Source organism: Empidonax traillii, unplaced genomic scaffold (assembly GCF_003031625.1).
Source record: "Empidonax traillii isolate 1590-97213 ecotype Southwest subspecies unplaced genomic scaffold, ASM303162v1 scaffold836:size348770, whole genome shotgun sequence".
Classification (NCBI taxonomy): domain Eukaryota; kingdom Metazoa; phylum Chordata; class Aves; order Passeriformes; family Tyrannidae; genus Empidonax; species Empidonax traillii.
Genome location: NW_020956029.1, coordinates 317,927 through 331,026, shown reverse-complemented (window position 1 = coordinate 331,026; position 13,100 = coordinate 317,927). Strand labels below are relative to the sequence as shown.

General features: G+C 44.6%; 1 protein-coding gene across 2 annotated transcripts in view; it reads left to right on the top strand.

Moving 5' to 3' along the window:
- Positions 1–1,637: 1,637 nt before the first annotated feature.
- ANO5 (anoctamin 5) overlaps positions 1,638–13,100 on the top strand; it is a 47,696-nt gene continuing 36,233 nt past the window's right edge. For both annotated transcript variants that reach the window (XM_027902075.1, XM_027902073.1), the window contains exon 1: positions 1,638–1,769. In XM_027902075.1, the coding sequence (XP_027757876.1) occupies positions 1,709–1,769 (61 nt within the window). In that variant the 5' untranslated portion in view covers positions 1,638–1,708. The remainder of the gene's footprint in view (positions 1,770–13,100) is intronic.

Here is a 13,100-nt window from a genome sequence, read left to right as displayed (position 1 = left end):
CTCCTTTATTTTGGCAGTACCTGTTGTTTGCAGTGATTATGGAACTGAAAGCCCAGGAATGACCAAGAAAAAAAAAAAAAAAAAAAAGATCAGTCAATTTAACGGGTTGACATAAGTCTTGCATCACTTTTACTACTGATCAGCCGTGAAATTGGAAAGTGGGAGGGAAAAAGATGAGTGCCCTTTGAAAGGAGTGTGGTCCTAGATCAGTTGGGCAAACTGTTGAAACCACCGAGCCAGACAATGGCTGCTGAAACTCTGAATGCATAAGAAAATTCAGTGCTGGGTATTGCATGGACCTCCTGTGCTCCTCCACGGATCATTCTGGGAGAGCATCGTCCCGTCCCAACCCCACCACAGGCCACTGTGTAATTTGCACAAACTGGACACACCATCAGCCTGTGAAATTACAGAGGTCTGTAAAATCTTCTTTGGCATTCTGGCTGAGGTACTTGCCGAGTTTTAGGTACTGCTGGGTTTGCTGCCGGGTGGAGCTGGGAAGAGGGAGCGTGTAATTAGGAGGCAAAACCCAGCAACGACCTCTCCAGCTCTTGCTGTTTCTGGCTCTTGTTGAATAGCAAATCTAATTGCATCGCAACTCTAATTGCATATTCCATGGGCATAAAAGCATTTATCCAAGATACCTAGTGCTATGAGGAAATTAAAGGCTTAGAAAGTGCAGCTTTTAAACTGAACGTTGTGACCTGGTGCACTGTACGCAGTCACAAGCTGTTTGAAGGCATGCTTTGGTGTGCCAAGCCCATCCTCTTTGTTCCCACCATCCTGCATCGTGATATTAAACCCCAAACTAAATATTTTAGCCTTTGGCAAGCAACCAGATACATGCTTAGGTCTTGCTCTTGACTAAAAATACACTTCTTGAAGCAGTAAGGCTCCACAAATAAAGGCTTAGTATGAAAACATGCCCAGAAACTCAACTGACTGACTTTGAATTTTTATTAAGAACTCCTGTAATGCAGCTGCTTGTTGTGTTACAGTTGCCCAAGTAACAGAACTCCCCACCAGTTTGGTGCATGAACTCGGGCAATAAAGGCTGAATGTACAAAAAAGTTAACCTGAGAGGCCTGAGATCATATTAATGTACAAACCCATATATTAAATGCATGTCTACTGAGCACAGAGACTGTTGGGAACCGTCTCTGAAGGCAGCGATGAGGAGCCAGGGCCGTGTGATGCATGGCACAATGGTACAGCTGCGGGAGCAGCTGCCAGCGGAGCCCCACGGCTTAAATTCCTTTTACAACATGGCTTTTACGGGGGGCTACCTTTTCCCTGCGTGACGATCGCGCTGTTGACAACAGAGGGATGCTTCAGATATCGACGAGCACAGCGCGCCGGGGAAGGAGGGAGGGAGGGAAGCAGGGAGGGAGCGGAGGGGGCGCACAAGGAGCTGGGAGGGGACACACAAGCCGAGGGCACAGCACGGATATAAACACAGCTCTCAGGAACGTGGTCTGATTTTGGTGGGGGGGGGGGGGCTTTGTTCCGTGCAGGGCCTGGCCCTGGGGCGGGACCCCATCCCGGATCGGATGGGATGGGATGGGAGCCGCCCGGCCGGGGTTCGCCCTCCTGGCCCGGCCCCGCTCCGCCTCCCCGGGCAGTGCGCATGTATTGAGGCGGCCCAGCCCCTGAGTCACCCGCTCCGCTGCTCAGCCGCTCCCGGCACGGGCAGGAAAAGGCGGCCACCATGAACCGCCTGGGCAAGAGGGGCAATGAGACCCTCATCGAGATGTCGCTGTCGGCGGACGGTGAGCGGTGGTGGCGGGGGGACGGGGAGGACGGGGGAGAGGGGGGGAGCGAGGGGGTCGCTGATGGGCTCCGCCTCTGTCCCCCCCCGGGACAGGGCTGGGCTGGGCTGGGCTGGGCTGGGCTGGGCTGAGCTTCCTGCCGGGGGTGACTCGGTTCCCCCCGGAGGCATCGGAATTTGGGGCGGTGCGGGGGGATTTTGGGGCGCTCTGGTTCCTCCCCGGGGTCTGCAGGCCGGCGATGGTGAGGTGGGGCTGATCCCAGAGGGGAGGGGGTGATTCCTGATCCCCTCCTGCGTCGGGGTTTTGATCCTCCGGCTTCCACTGAGCGCAGCAGAGCCACGTTTCCATGAGCCCGGATCAAACTGTGGTTAGATCTTTCATAAACCCCAGATAAACCTTGAAAACCTTGGAGGTTTCTTGCATCAGCACCCCCCGCCCAGAACAATGAGAAACCCTTTGGTTTTTATCCTAAAGCGCGCCGCAGATGCACAGGTCCCTCTCTGCCTGATGGCAAACTTTCATCCTCCCCCGGGGCACCACCTGGGATCAGGTGCCGGCTCCCAGGAGCTGAGGTTGCCACTACAAGGAGGTTCGGAGCAGGATGGGTCACCCCTCTCCTGGAGGGTGTGAGCAGCCCCCTCTCCCCTGCTGCCCCATCCCTGATGTGCTGGTGCCTGTCAGCTTTGGAAGGGACCCCTGCAGCGGTGACAGCCGGGCAGTGGGGTTTGTGTCGGGGCCTGGCTTTATTGCACTGGCCAGGTTACAGTTTCCACTTCATGTCGGTGTGGTATGCCATTACTTAAAATAAATGTGGTCGTATTAATGATTTTGTAAAATAACATGACGCAAGTGTGTATTTATCAGCACCTCACCTGGCAACGGGAGTCAACAGTCGGATGTAAGAGAGCACGCTGATGCTTTCAGCATGGGACTGGAGTTATTTAAAAACAAAATAAAAATGCTGACCTAGAAAAATTTCCCTTTTTCTGGGGGGGAATAATGCTTTGCCATCAGTCCTAGAAGTGAAGATCTTAAAGCAGGAAGGAACCACTAAGTTCCTGCGTTGGCTTCTTGGGTCGTGTGTCCTCCCTCAAAGCTCGATTACGCTGTCCCTTTCAGAAAAACGTATAATGCCACAATATATATTAATACCCCCAGCACTGGGGTCAAGTCATGATTTTCAAAATATTTGCCAGTCTTGTTTCATTGACCGGGAAAATTACCCAAAAGAAGCCCTTAGCAGTGCCAGCGAGGAGCGGAGTCCAGCTGCGGGGAAGGCAGGCGTCCACAGCAAGTGTCAGACGGAGGCTGGCCCTCCCTGGGAAAGCCTGGTGGAGCTGGCAGGCTTCTTAGGAACTGGAGCAGATGGGTGTTACAGCCTCTTGGCCAGCACTGCTATTCCAAAGGGGATGTGGGGAGGCCTGAGTCACTGCCCATCCCGCTGCCTGTGAGCGATGAAAAGTGCTAGGACTGAACTGCTCTAGCCAGGGGTTGTTCTTCTGAAGTGGCTCGAGAGTAAAAAATATTTACAGAGCACACAAAATATTTCCATTTAGGGAATGATTCTGTGAAGTCGTGTTTGTAAATGCAGTGTTCGGTTTCCCCGGGAGTGCCTTGTGGGTGTTTTCTAGACATAAATATTGAATATAAGGAGATTTGAGGGCTTTCAGTGAGCAAGGATGGTTAAGGAGGATTTACCATACAGTAGCACATAACTGTCCAGACAAAATCTTGTAACAGTTCAATTATTTCATTTTTTTTTTAACTAACAACTTTTCTGAAACAGAAACAAATTGAATATGAGTAGTCTTTTTAAATTTATGTAAATACCTTGCCCAAAAGCCTCTCAAGGTTAAAAGAAAATGAAGTCTTCCTCAAATTATGTCTCAGAAAACTTAACAGTGTGCATGTACTGCCAGCAGAACCTCTTGTAGATCCAAACATCTGCTTTGTGCCTTTAAGGAAAAGCCTCCTAAGGCTATACATGTCTAATGTGCATAAGCAGGGCCCATGTGAGTCAGTAGGAATAAGGCAGAAGAGAAGACGTCTGCCACTTATTTTTCTTACAGACATGTTTGTGTTTGGATAGTGTGCGTGTGTATTTAATTCTGGTTTACTACTGCTTTTCCTTAAACTTGAATGCTGGGAGACAGGTGGTGGGGATGAAAAACTGCGTGCCAGCAGCAGAAAGTTTGACTTGCAGAGTCTGTGTTCAGAGCCTGTGTGCCACAACTCCTACCTGGAAGGAAGTTTTCTGGCTTCCTGCTGAATTACATCAGCGTGAGGTAATAACTTCCACTTCTGTGTGTGTGATTGTGCTTTCTGTTGGGAGATGTGTGTCATTTACCTCAAATATTAAACTCTCGGAGAACTGAACCTGCAAAATTGGAATGTAAATATCAGAGGAAGAAGACCACAGTATGTTGCTAGGAATATTTATGTCTGTGTTGCCTTTCAGTGTTTGGTCTTTTTCCCAGCACTTTAATGGTACAGTAACTGTGTTGTGGGATATATCCCAAGACTGTGGATCTTCTGGAAGCTTGCAGTTGGCTCCATGCCACAATTTGAAATATCCTGCCTTTATACACATGGCTCCTCTTCAGAAACTTCCAGGAGGCTGGTTTGAGCTCGCAGTGCTCTAAGCCTTGTAAATTTGGTTTCTCATCTTGCTTGTGTCCCCTCTGAGAAAGGTGGAAAAACATGAGGAAAAGCCAACGGTATGACTTGCAAACAGCGCTTGTGCCAGAGTGTTGGCATCATGTAGTGCCTCAACGTTCAGGGCCAAATATTGCTGCCATTTAGTAGAATGAGACTTCACTTATTTGATCAGGATTATTATGATTCATACTAATAACATAAAATACAGGCCTGTGCTCAGAACTACATCTGTCTCTAATTACTGGCGCAATGTATGGAGTAATTTCTGATCTATTTGTGGAAACGCTGAGTGGGGTATCGTGTTCCCGCAGGGCTAAACCCAGGGGTTTGTTAACGGGAAAGCTGTTTGACAGATTATTCCTAGGTAATGAAATAAAAGCTCCAAGAGACTTGTACGCAGCTCAGAATATAAAAAGGCGGGGGAGAAAATACTCTTGGACCAAGCAGTGTGTAGTTTCTGAGTGGAATTTCTTTGCTGGCTGCTTGTGAGTCACCGCGGGGGCCCAGCGTAAATAAATACAGGTTGGTTATTGGAAGGGAAACCTCCCTGTAGCAGAAAACTCCTGATTGTAATAGGAAAACTCGCTCTTGGAAAACAGTTATTTTAGGTGAGAACCCTGCATATGAGGTTAAACTCACTCCCTGTAGCCTGGTGAGCAGCAAAGGAGGGATTAAGTCCCCCGTGTGCCGTCTAAGCCCAGTAGCAATTATGTGGGTTGTTTGGGCCACGCTTTGGGAAGCTGGGAAATACAGCTGGATTCACAGAATCCTTATGGTTGGAAAAGACCTCTGAGCTCCCTCAGGGACAGAACTGAGTGATGGTCCTGCTATCACAGGTGAAGGTGTTTTACCCTCTGTATAATGAGGGGTCCACAACTTCAACTTTTTGCTCAGAAAACGAGGGGAAAATCATCTGCAGACGTCTCCCCCTCACAACAGTTCCTGGAGGAATGCATGGTTCCAGCTGGGGGCAGAGGTCCTGGGCTGTGAATGCCAAATAAATGCCGAGAAAGCCACCAAAATGCCTTCTGGTGTAAGGCAGAGTGATGTTCTCTCAGTGTTCCCCTCTCCATCAGTTTGCTACTCAGATACTGCCTGGTGTGCTGTGCTGTTCTGAGGTGTTCCCTGCAGAAATGAAATAACTACCATAAAAAAGGATGTGCACTATAACCTCTGTGTACAAAGGCTTGATAATTACTGTGATACAAGCAAACACTAGGATAAGACACAAGGGCACTGCTGAGAGCTGTTGGCAGATAATTTGTAAAAAAAAAAAAAAAAACCCCAAAAAAAAAAAAAAAAAAAAAAAAAAAAAACAAACAACCAAAAAACTCAAATAACCAACCTATTAAACCCAGTACTGTTGTCTTCATGTTCGGTGTTTGTAAACTAATGGGTTGCACGTGGAGGAGACAAACAGTCATCCAACGTAAACATGTAATTAAGAAGGTAGAGGTAATGTAAAAATGTGGTCAGATGTTAACAGGCAAGGTCATAACGCAGTGAAATTCTCCAGGGTTATTTTTTTTTTACTGCCACCTGGGGTTCGAACCAAAGAGCAGTGTAATTACCGGGTTGTGATATGTTATCTAGCAGTAATTTCATTATATTTGGTGATAGCTTTTCACCTGCACGTGTTTGTAAATGCACAGAGCGGGAGGAAGATCCAGGTGTGGCATTTCTTGGGATAGTTCTTGCAATTATAACATAATTATGGAAGGATTTTGAGGCGTTTGTTTGCTGTGTACCAAAGCTGAGCAGCATGTCAGGAATTATTTATATATTCAACATAGCGTGACATCTGTTGAAACAATTACTACATTTTGTGTTACATTAAACTTCATGTTTGGGAGGAGCTGATTCTAGTTTGGGACTTGGATTATACTTCAGAGATGTGTGATTTTCATTGAAACCTGTGGCTGTTAAAGCTAGGGTGTTCTTGTCTCCATTCTCAGCGAGGCAGTGAAGTTCCAAACGTTTTTTTTTTTAGGAAGTGAGTGTATCTTTGTGTGAAGTGCAGTCTTGTAACTGGAAATCCCAAGTGATTCTCTTGTCTTCTTTACCCAGCTCCCAAGGGTAAATATGAAATTTGAGGCCTTTGGCAGGGCAGCAGAACCCCAGCAAGCCACATGGGCAGGGCTTGGGAGGCACACGGCTGGCCTCTCATTTTCTGCACCAGCCCTAAATTAGAAAGGGTCCTGTGGTTTTGTTATTCCAAGTTTTCCTAACTGTTGGGTAGGAGATCAGAAAGTCTGTGTTGCTGCAGTTTATAGCATGCTAGAATATACCGTGCTAGCAAGTAATGGCTAGCAGATGTGGGTTTGAGGCCACTGGTACTTGGATGCCTTTGCCTGCTTCATTTCTGTTAATTGACTGGTGCTCACATAAAAAACTCCCAAGTGATGGAAGCCATGGTCCATTGCCCTGCTCATTTTCCTGGCTGATAGGAACTGTTCCTCTCTAGGATCAGTTCAGGAATTCCAGAGTTATTCCATCGTCCTAATGTAATTTGGAGGAAAACCCTAATTCTTCCAATTCTTGCATTTGTTTATAAAAGGTTTTCCTGTACTGGTGTATTTTTATGTTGTTTATTGTGAGAAAGTGAGATACATGGTGGATATACTACCAAAATTCTCAAGGATACATTTCGTTAGGAGCATAATCAAGAGTATTGAATGAGGTAGAGCATAATGACCAAAAGGGGTAAAAATTTGGAGATGAAATTGGCCATCTGAAGTTAAATGTCTGGATAACGTGAAGCTGAGGAATACTGTCTGGTGTTTTACCCTCCTGCTCTGCTGAGGTTTGTTTGTCATCCTAGTCCCCCTTACTTGCACGTATATAAATGCTGCACAGTTTAAAAATAGCTGGCTTTGTCCAGCTGTCCCTAGTCTGGGCTTCCTTTTCTTAACTGCATTTGAACCCGTTAATCAGTTTACATGGGTCATTCTGCAGAATGATGATACCTTAAAGGTCTAGGTGTTGAGTGCTCACAGCAAGCTTGAAGTCTTGTCTGTGCTGGTACATAAAATGTGGTAGTGGTTGTTGCAGTAAATGCCACTCAGGATCTGTGTTACAACACTATGCTTGTGGGGTTTTTTGCTAAAAACAGGTTTACTTAACTTCTTTTTTTTTTTTTCTCCCCCTTTTTTTTTTTTATTCCTGTGCCTTTCAATCGAAAGGGGAGGTGGTTTTGTGGTTCTTTAAATGCAAGGCAGCCGAGGGTAAACGTGGAGTTCTGATTTAAAATACCCAGTTACTCTATTAGAGACTAGGGCTAAGACTCCATGTCTTCTCCACGTGCTAAACGAGATTTTCTTATTGATAGGAACAGATCTTCCCTATGTAAAAGACTTACTTTTCTTCTGATGCATTGATAAATGCCTGTTCTGTGGAAAATGCCTGTTTAATAATAAAACACATCAAATTTTATGTCCATGAAGCAGCCTATACTTGAATAAAGATTTTTGGTGTTTTTTTAAGGGACTAATAAAATTCTTTTAAAATGTTCCCAGTAAACTTTCTTGGATTCACTGAGAATGTTTTGTTTTCATTGCCAAGAAATAGTTTTGAATTTTTAGAAGCATTTCTGCACGTGCATGAACCACCACTTCAGACATCATTGTGACACTGAACTTTTGGCTCAGCAGTGAAGTTATTACTCTTCAGGCAATGTCACGTGAAGTAAAACCATATTTTCCTTGCTCTGGAGCCAGCAAGGTGGGTCCCCAGTTCACCACAGCAACTCAACCATCCAGCTCTGGGAGGAACACGATCACTGTGCAACTTAAGTTTATTTAATAAGTCATTTTAAAGCTGTTTTCTGTAGATATGGAAGCACTGGGCAGTAGTGATTATGGTGTTTACTTGGAATGAGTGACCTTTTTCTGGAGAAGTCTTTGTTCAGTATGTGTTTTTATTAGTGATGCAATGCTGAATCAGACCCTTATCCAAGAGGGAAATCTGATGGAGTAGGTCCCACTGCAGCAGTAACAATCCCACGGTGATTGTTTGGGAGCAAAGGACACAGTACTTTAAATAGCACATTGATTTAGTGATAAGTAAGCATGTTTGAAATTGATTTCTCTCTTTTCTGTCAGCCAGGCCAGGTGATTGGATAATGGCAGGGGTTTGTTAACATGGTGACTTCAAGACGTCTAGGAATAAAATTTTCTTTCATGGCTTGTTAAGGATGAGTATTGGGAATTTTCTTCGTAGTACAAAGTAGCTGCCTCATAACAACTGCAGTGTAAGTTTCAGGATTTATTAGGGTTTTGGTTGGTTTATTTGTTTTTTATTTTACCTGGATCATCAAAATTTTGCTCTAAGGATATGTTTGCTTATGAACTAATACGCCACAGGTGTCAGATGTGCAGAACAGGGTCAAAGCTCTTGAAAAGCTCTTTTGAACTGCTTGGGTTTTGTTGGCTGAAAAGGATGCTGTTACTGTGGCCAAGGCAAATTGTGGAAATAAATGAAAGCAGTATTTTGGGAACAAGACTGAAAGTAAGAGCAGGACAGAACTGATACTGCCTTACTGCTCCTGAACAATGCACGTTATCAACTCCTGCCTGGGAATCCTGTCTCTGACTTTGCCTTTGGAATAGCTCTGTCAGAGGTCTTACGTCTGCAAATGGAGATTATTTTCTAGTTTAAGCAGCAAAAGGAAAATTTTGATCCCTGAAGATGTCTATTCAGCTGCCACTTGGTTTTGGAAGCACCCAATCTGTTAACGTTTTTTGCTGGTAGGAGCACATCTGTCGAGAGCCCTGCTTGGTGCAGATGAATCAGGGTGATAGAAACTGGAGGAAAAGGAAAACTTAAAGGTCTTCTCTTGCTCTTTTCTTTAATGGTGCAGAGCCTGAGCTGTGCCACACTGCAGCATCTACAACCAGGGCATCAGCTGAGCTTTTTTCTTTGCCATCTCTCAGCAGACCCTGACTTACTGAGGGATGCTGAAGTAACAGGGATTGTCATCTTCCTTGCTGCAGCTTTCAGAAAACAGGGGGCTATGGGCGGTGTTGTTTTTACAATGGCATCGTTGCTTTTTTGCAACAGCATTGACCACGGGCACTTCTGTCTTCTCCTAAATCCTCTGTTTTGCCCTGTAGAAAAACAAAGTGAACCTGGCACTGTGAACAGATTTAAACTGCTGTAGAATGACTAATCATTTCATTGCACAAGAAACCATTTTTTTCATTCCTGTTACAGAAATCGTAAGATTGCACTAATAAAAGTACCTTTTTTTTTTTCTTCTTCTTCTTTTGTGGGTAAACTCCTTATGTTTTAAGAGGTGAAATCACAGTCTTGATTACATTCTGCAGTGTCCGGTACTGAACGTTGATTTCTGCTCTGAATTACTGTTGTTCTGGCCTGTAATTGAAGTGGAAATGGGCTGTAATTCTTAGGGGTGGCACGGCAGGAGCTTCTAAGTGGGTTTGCCCTGTGGTTGGGCGTAGTTTGGGACAGCAGATGTTAATGCTGCAGAATTACAGGCCGTGTGAAGCTTGCTTATTTCCAGTAACATGCAAACTCCCAGGGCACACGTGTCTGGGGGATTGCGAATAGCTGAGTGAAGAACTGGGAGGCTGTGGAAGGCAACAGTTGCATTGGGAAAGAGGCATTTTTTTCAGCTGGGATGTGGGCGTGTCCGTGGAGGCCTGTGATTTGAACAGATACTAAAATGGTAAATGTCTGAAACAATTTTAGGGAGTTTTGATGGTCGCAGAGTTGGTCTGGAGTTAATTTTGGAACAAAAGAAACGCTTCAAGGAGTGCCTGCAATTTGTACAGAAACGTTTTTTAGTGAAGAGTCCCTTAGTTTACTGACTGCCCTTGTTCTTGGAGTGCAGACACTTGTAGAATCTGTTTATGTGCATAAACAGCATGTAGTGTTGAGGAACAAGGACATACCCTTAAATGCAGTATTTTTACCAGAATGTTATTGTTTCACTCCCACCTTTAGATGAGAACTTGTAATTTTGTGAAGAATTTTAGAGGCATTTTCTTGACTGGCAGAAACTCTTATGTCCTACCTGCTGCTGATACGGGAAAGTGATACTGGACAAAAAGGTGAATGTTGGTGTTCCAAGAGGAGCCTGTTCCATGATTTCTGTCTAGCTCACAGTCTCTGCCATCCAGGACCTATTCTTTTGTTGGATATATAGTGGCTGTCTTGTTAAGGGATGGAGGAGAACTATGAAACAGGTTCTTGTTAAAACTGATTTTTACTTCTGGTTCTTACTGAAGTGTTTTTTCCTTTTCAAGATGACATTGCGATTCTCACCAAGTTCAAGCCATCACAGTCAGAAGGTATTGTACTAACCCACCTTACACCTTCCTCCCTTCTGTCTGTGTCCTCTGTCCCCCTTTTTTTTTTTTTTTTTTTCTGCTGGGAGCCTCTTGGAAATCAGACTTGGGTTAATGTGAATCGCTGGTGTCACATAAGGGCCACGCCTTTTGCAGTGTGATTTGCAAGTCAGTTGTTGGCTATCTGTGGGCAGCTCTTCTGGGTGAGAACTAAATGGGCATTTCCGTTCCTGGTGCTTGTTGTGGTTCTGGGATGTGGCTCTTTTGCACCTTCCTACATGTCTTGGACGTGCATTGCTTGTGCTGCTCTTGTTCAGGAATCTGTGTTTTTCAAGGGGAGGACATATTAAGTATGTTGTACTTCTCACTTAATGTATGTTTTACCTTTTTTTTTTTTTTTTTGTGTGTGCTGCTCTGGGGTTATTCAGGTTTATTCACGTGGTTCAGAGAGGATTTCCTTCCACAAGTTGCCTAAGTAATCAACTGTGGTGTTGGGAAAGCATTTAAAAAGTGGAACTCTGAATTGTACTTCTTCTTGAGGTCAGACTTTCACAACAACTACAGAAAGGATAAAATCCAGAAAAAAAAACACCAAAATACAAAGGCTGTTACAGGCAGTGGAATCAGTTCAAGTCCCCTCAGCATCACTGCGAAATGGAATGTTCCTGCTGCAGGGGCAAGGTGCCCAGGCTGCTGGTGGCCTGGAACTGGAGGGTTGTGTGACAAAATGTTTAGGCTTTCTTGCTCCAGGGCCCTGGGCTCGCACCTTTGGCCAAATCTGCAGCATCCACCTGCCTCCCAGGGCTGAGGGTGCTCCCCTTCTTTCATCCTGGGCAGCTGCTGGGTTCGCATAAACTCAAAGCTTTCCCTGTGCAAAGGCAGAGCCTCTCCTTAAGAATATTCTCACGGAAACAGTTTCTCGTGGAAGTTAAAGTGACTCCTTTGGTAGCTGTTGGGTTTTGAGTCAAGACTCTTGAGTTCATACTACGATATTCTCCCATCACGTAACACTCATTTCTCCTGCATATCTTGGACATTCCTGCAGTGCTGGGAGGTGAACTGAGGTCAGTTCTGTGCTGCAGACCTTTTCTGTGTTTGGTGTTCTGTCTCACAGCGTAGTCCCTGTAGCATCTGGGATATGTTTGGGTAGGAAGAATGATCCCACATTATTTACTCTACACATTAACTTTTTAGAGGTAACTTAGCACTCATCTCCTCACTCATATCAGTGCACAGAGACACTTTTCTACAGGTGCATAAATAAAACACAAGAGACTTTAGCTATTAGGACAGATTTTGCAAGTGTAGTTTGATTTAGCAGAACAACATGCAGCAGCTTTAAATGTCTTGACATTTAGGAACTTTTTAATTATATTTTACGTACCATTATGTACCATTGCCCACTTTCTCGTCGTATTGTACATAAGCTTATAAATTAGAGACCATTTCCTGTGAGTGAACTTTGAGAAAGAAAAAAATTGTAAGAAACAAAATGCCCTCAAGCTCTACTTAGGTAGGTTATTATGTATTTTCAAAGAAGGAGTTTATATCCTGCCTGGATGCAATTTTGGCATCAAATATTTGCCTGATTTAGGAGACTGATGTGTCTGTCTAATCACCAGAGAGATGGTTGTTCACAAAAACTCTTGAAGCAGGAACCTATAGCTTATGGCTCAGTTGTTCTCTGGAGGAAACCGGTGACAGAGTAAGTTCAGAAGCACAAAACCAGCTGATGTCTCAACACAGTTTAGGGTTCTGATGGTACTAAATATCATTTCCCCCCCCTAACATTAACATTGAAGTAACAGTGTCCTTGGTGATCTGACTGTTTTTGTAGGAAAGTCATGTTGGACTTCACACCTGTTAAAATGAAGGTAGTTTCTTTTAGTTTGGGTCGTCGTTGTTGTTTTGGGGGATGATTTTGTTCTTTAAACAACAAGAAGCTTAGTTAAGTTCATATTACTGTTCTTGATATGTTGGCATGTCTCCATTATGTGGGCATCTGTAATCTTGAGGTTGTGCATCATTAACCCCTTAGCCAAAAAAACACACCCTAATTCGATGTCCAGGGAGCAGTCCCGTGGGTAAATGAACTTTCATAACCGAGGCAGCAAAGCTCTGGGTGTGAGACCATCCTAAACAGCAACCTAGCCGGTATTTGAAGCAAGAAGGATCCGTGATGGCAACAGATTTTTGTTTGTCACAGTAAAAAGTATGTTTCTGTGACTGCAGGGTTACACCAAGGTAGTACAGACTGAGTATATTGTCTCGCAGCATCTTCTCCCCTTTAAATAACTGTTCTTGGTGGTTGACTGAGGATTATTTTCCACATTTTCCGTGTTCATAGTTTGATGCCTTCAAGGTC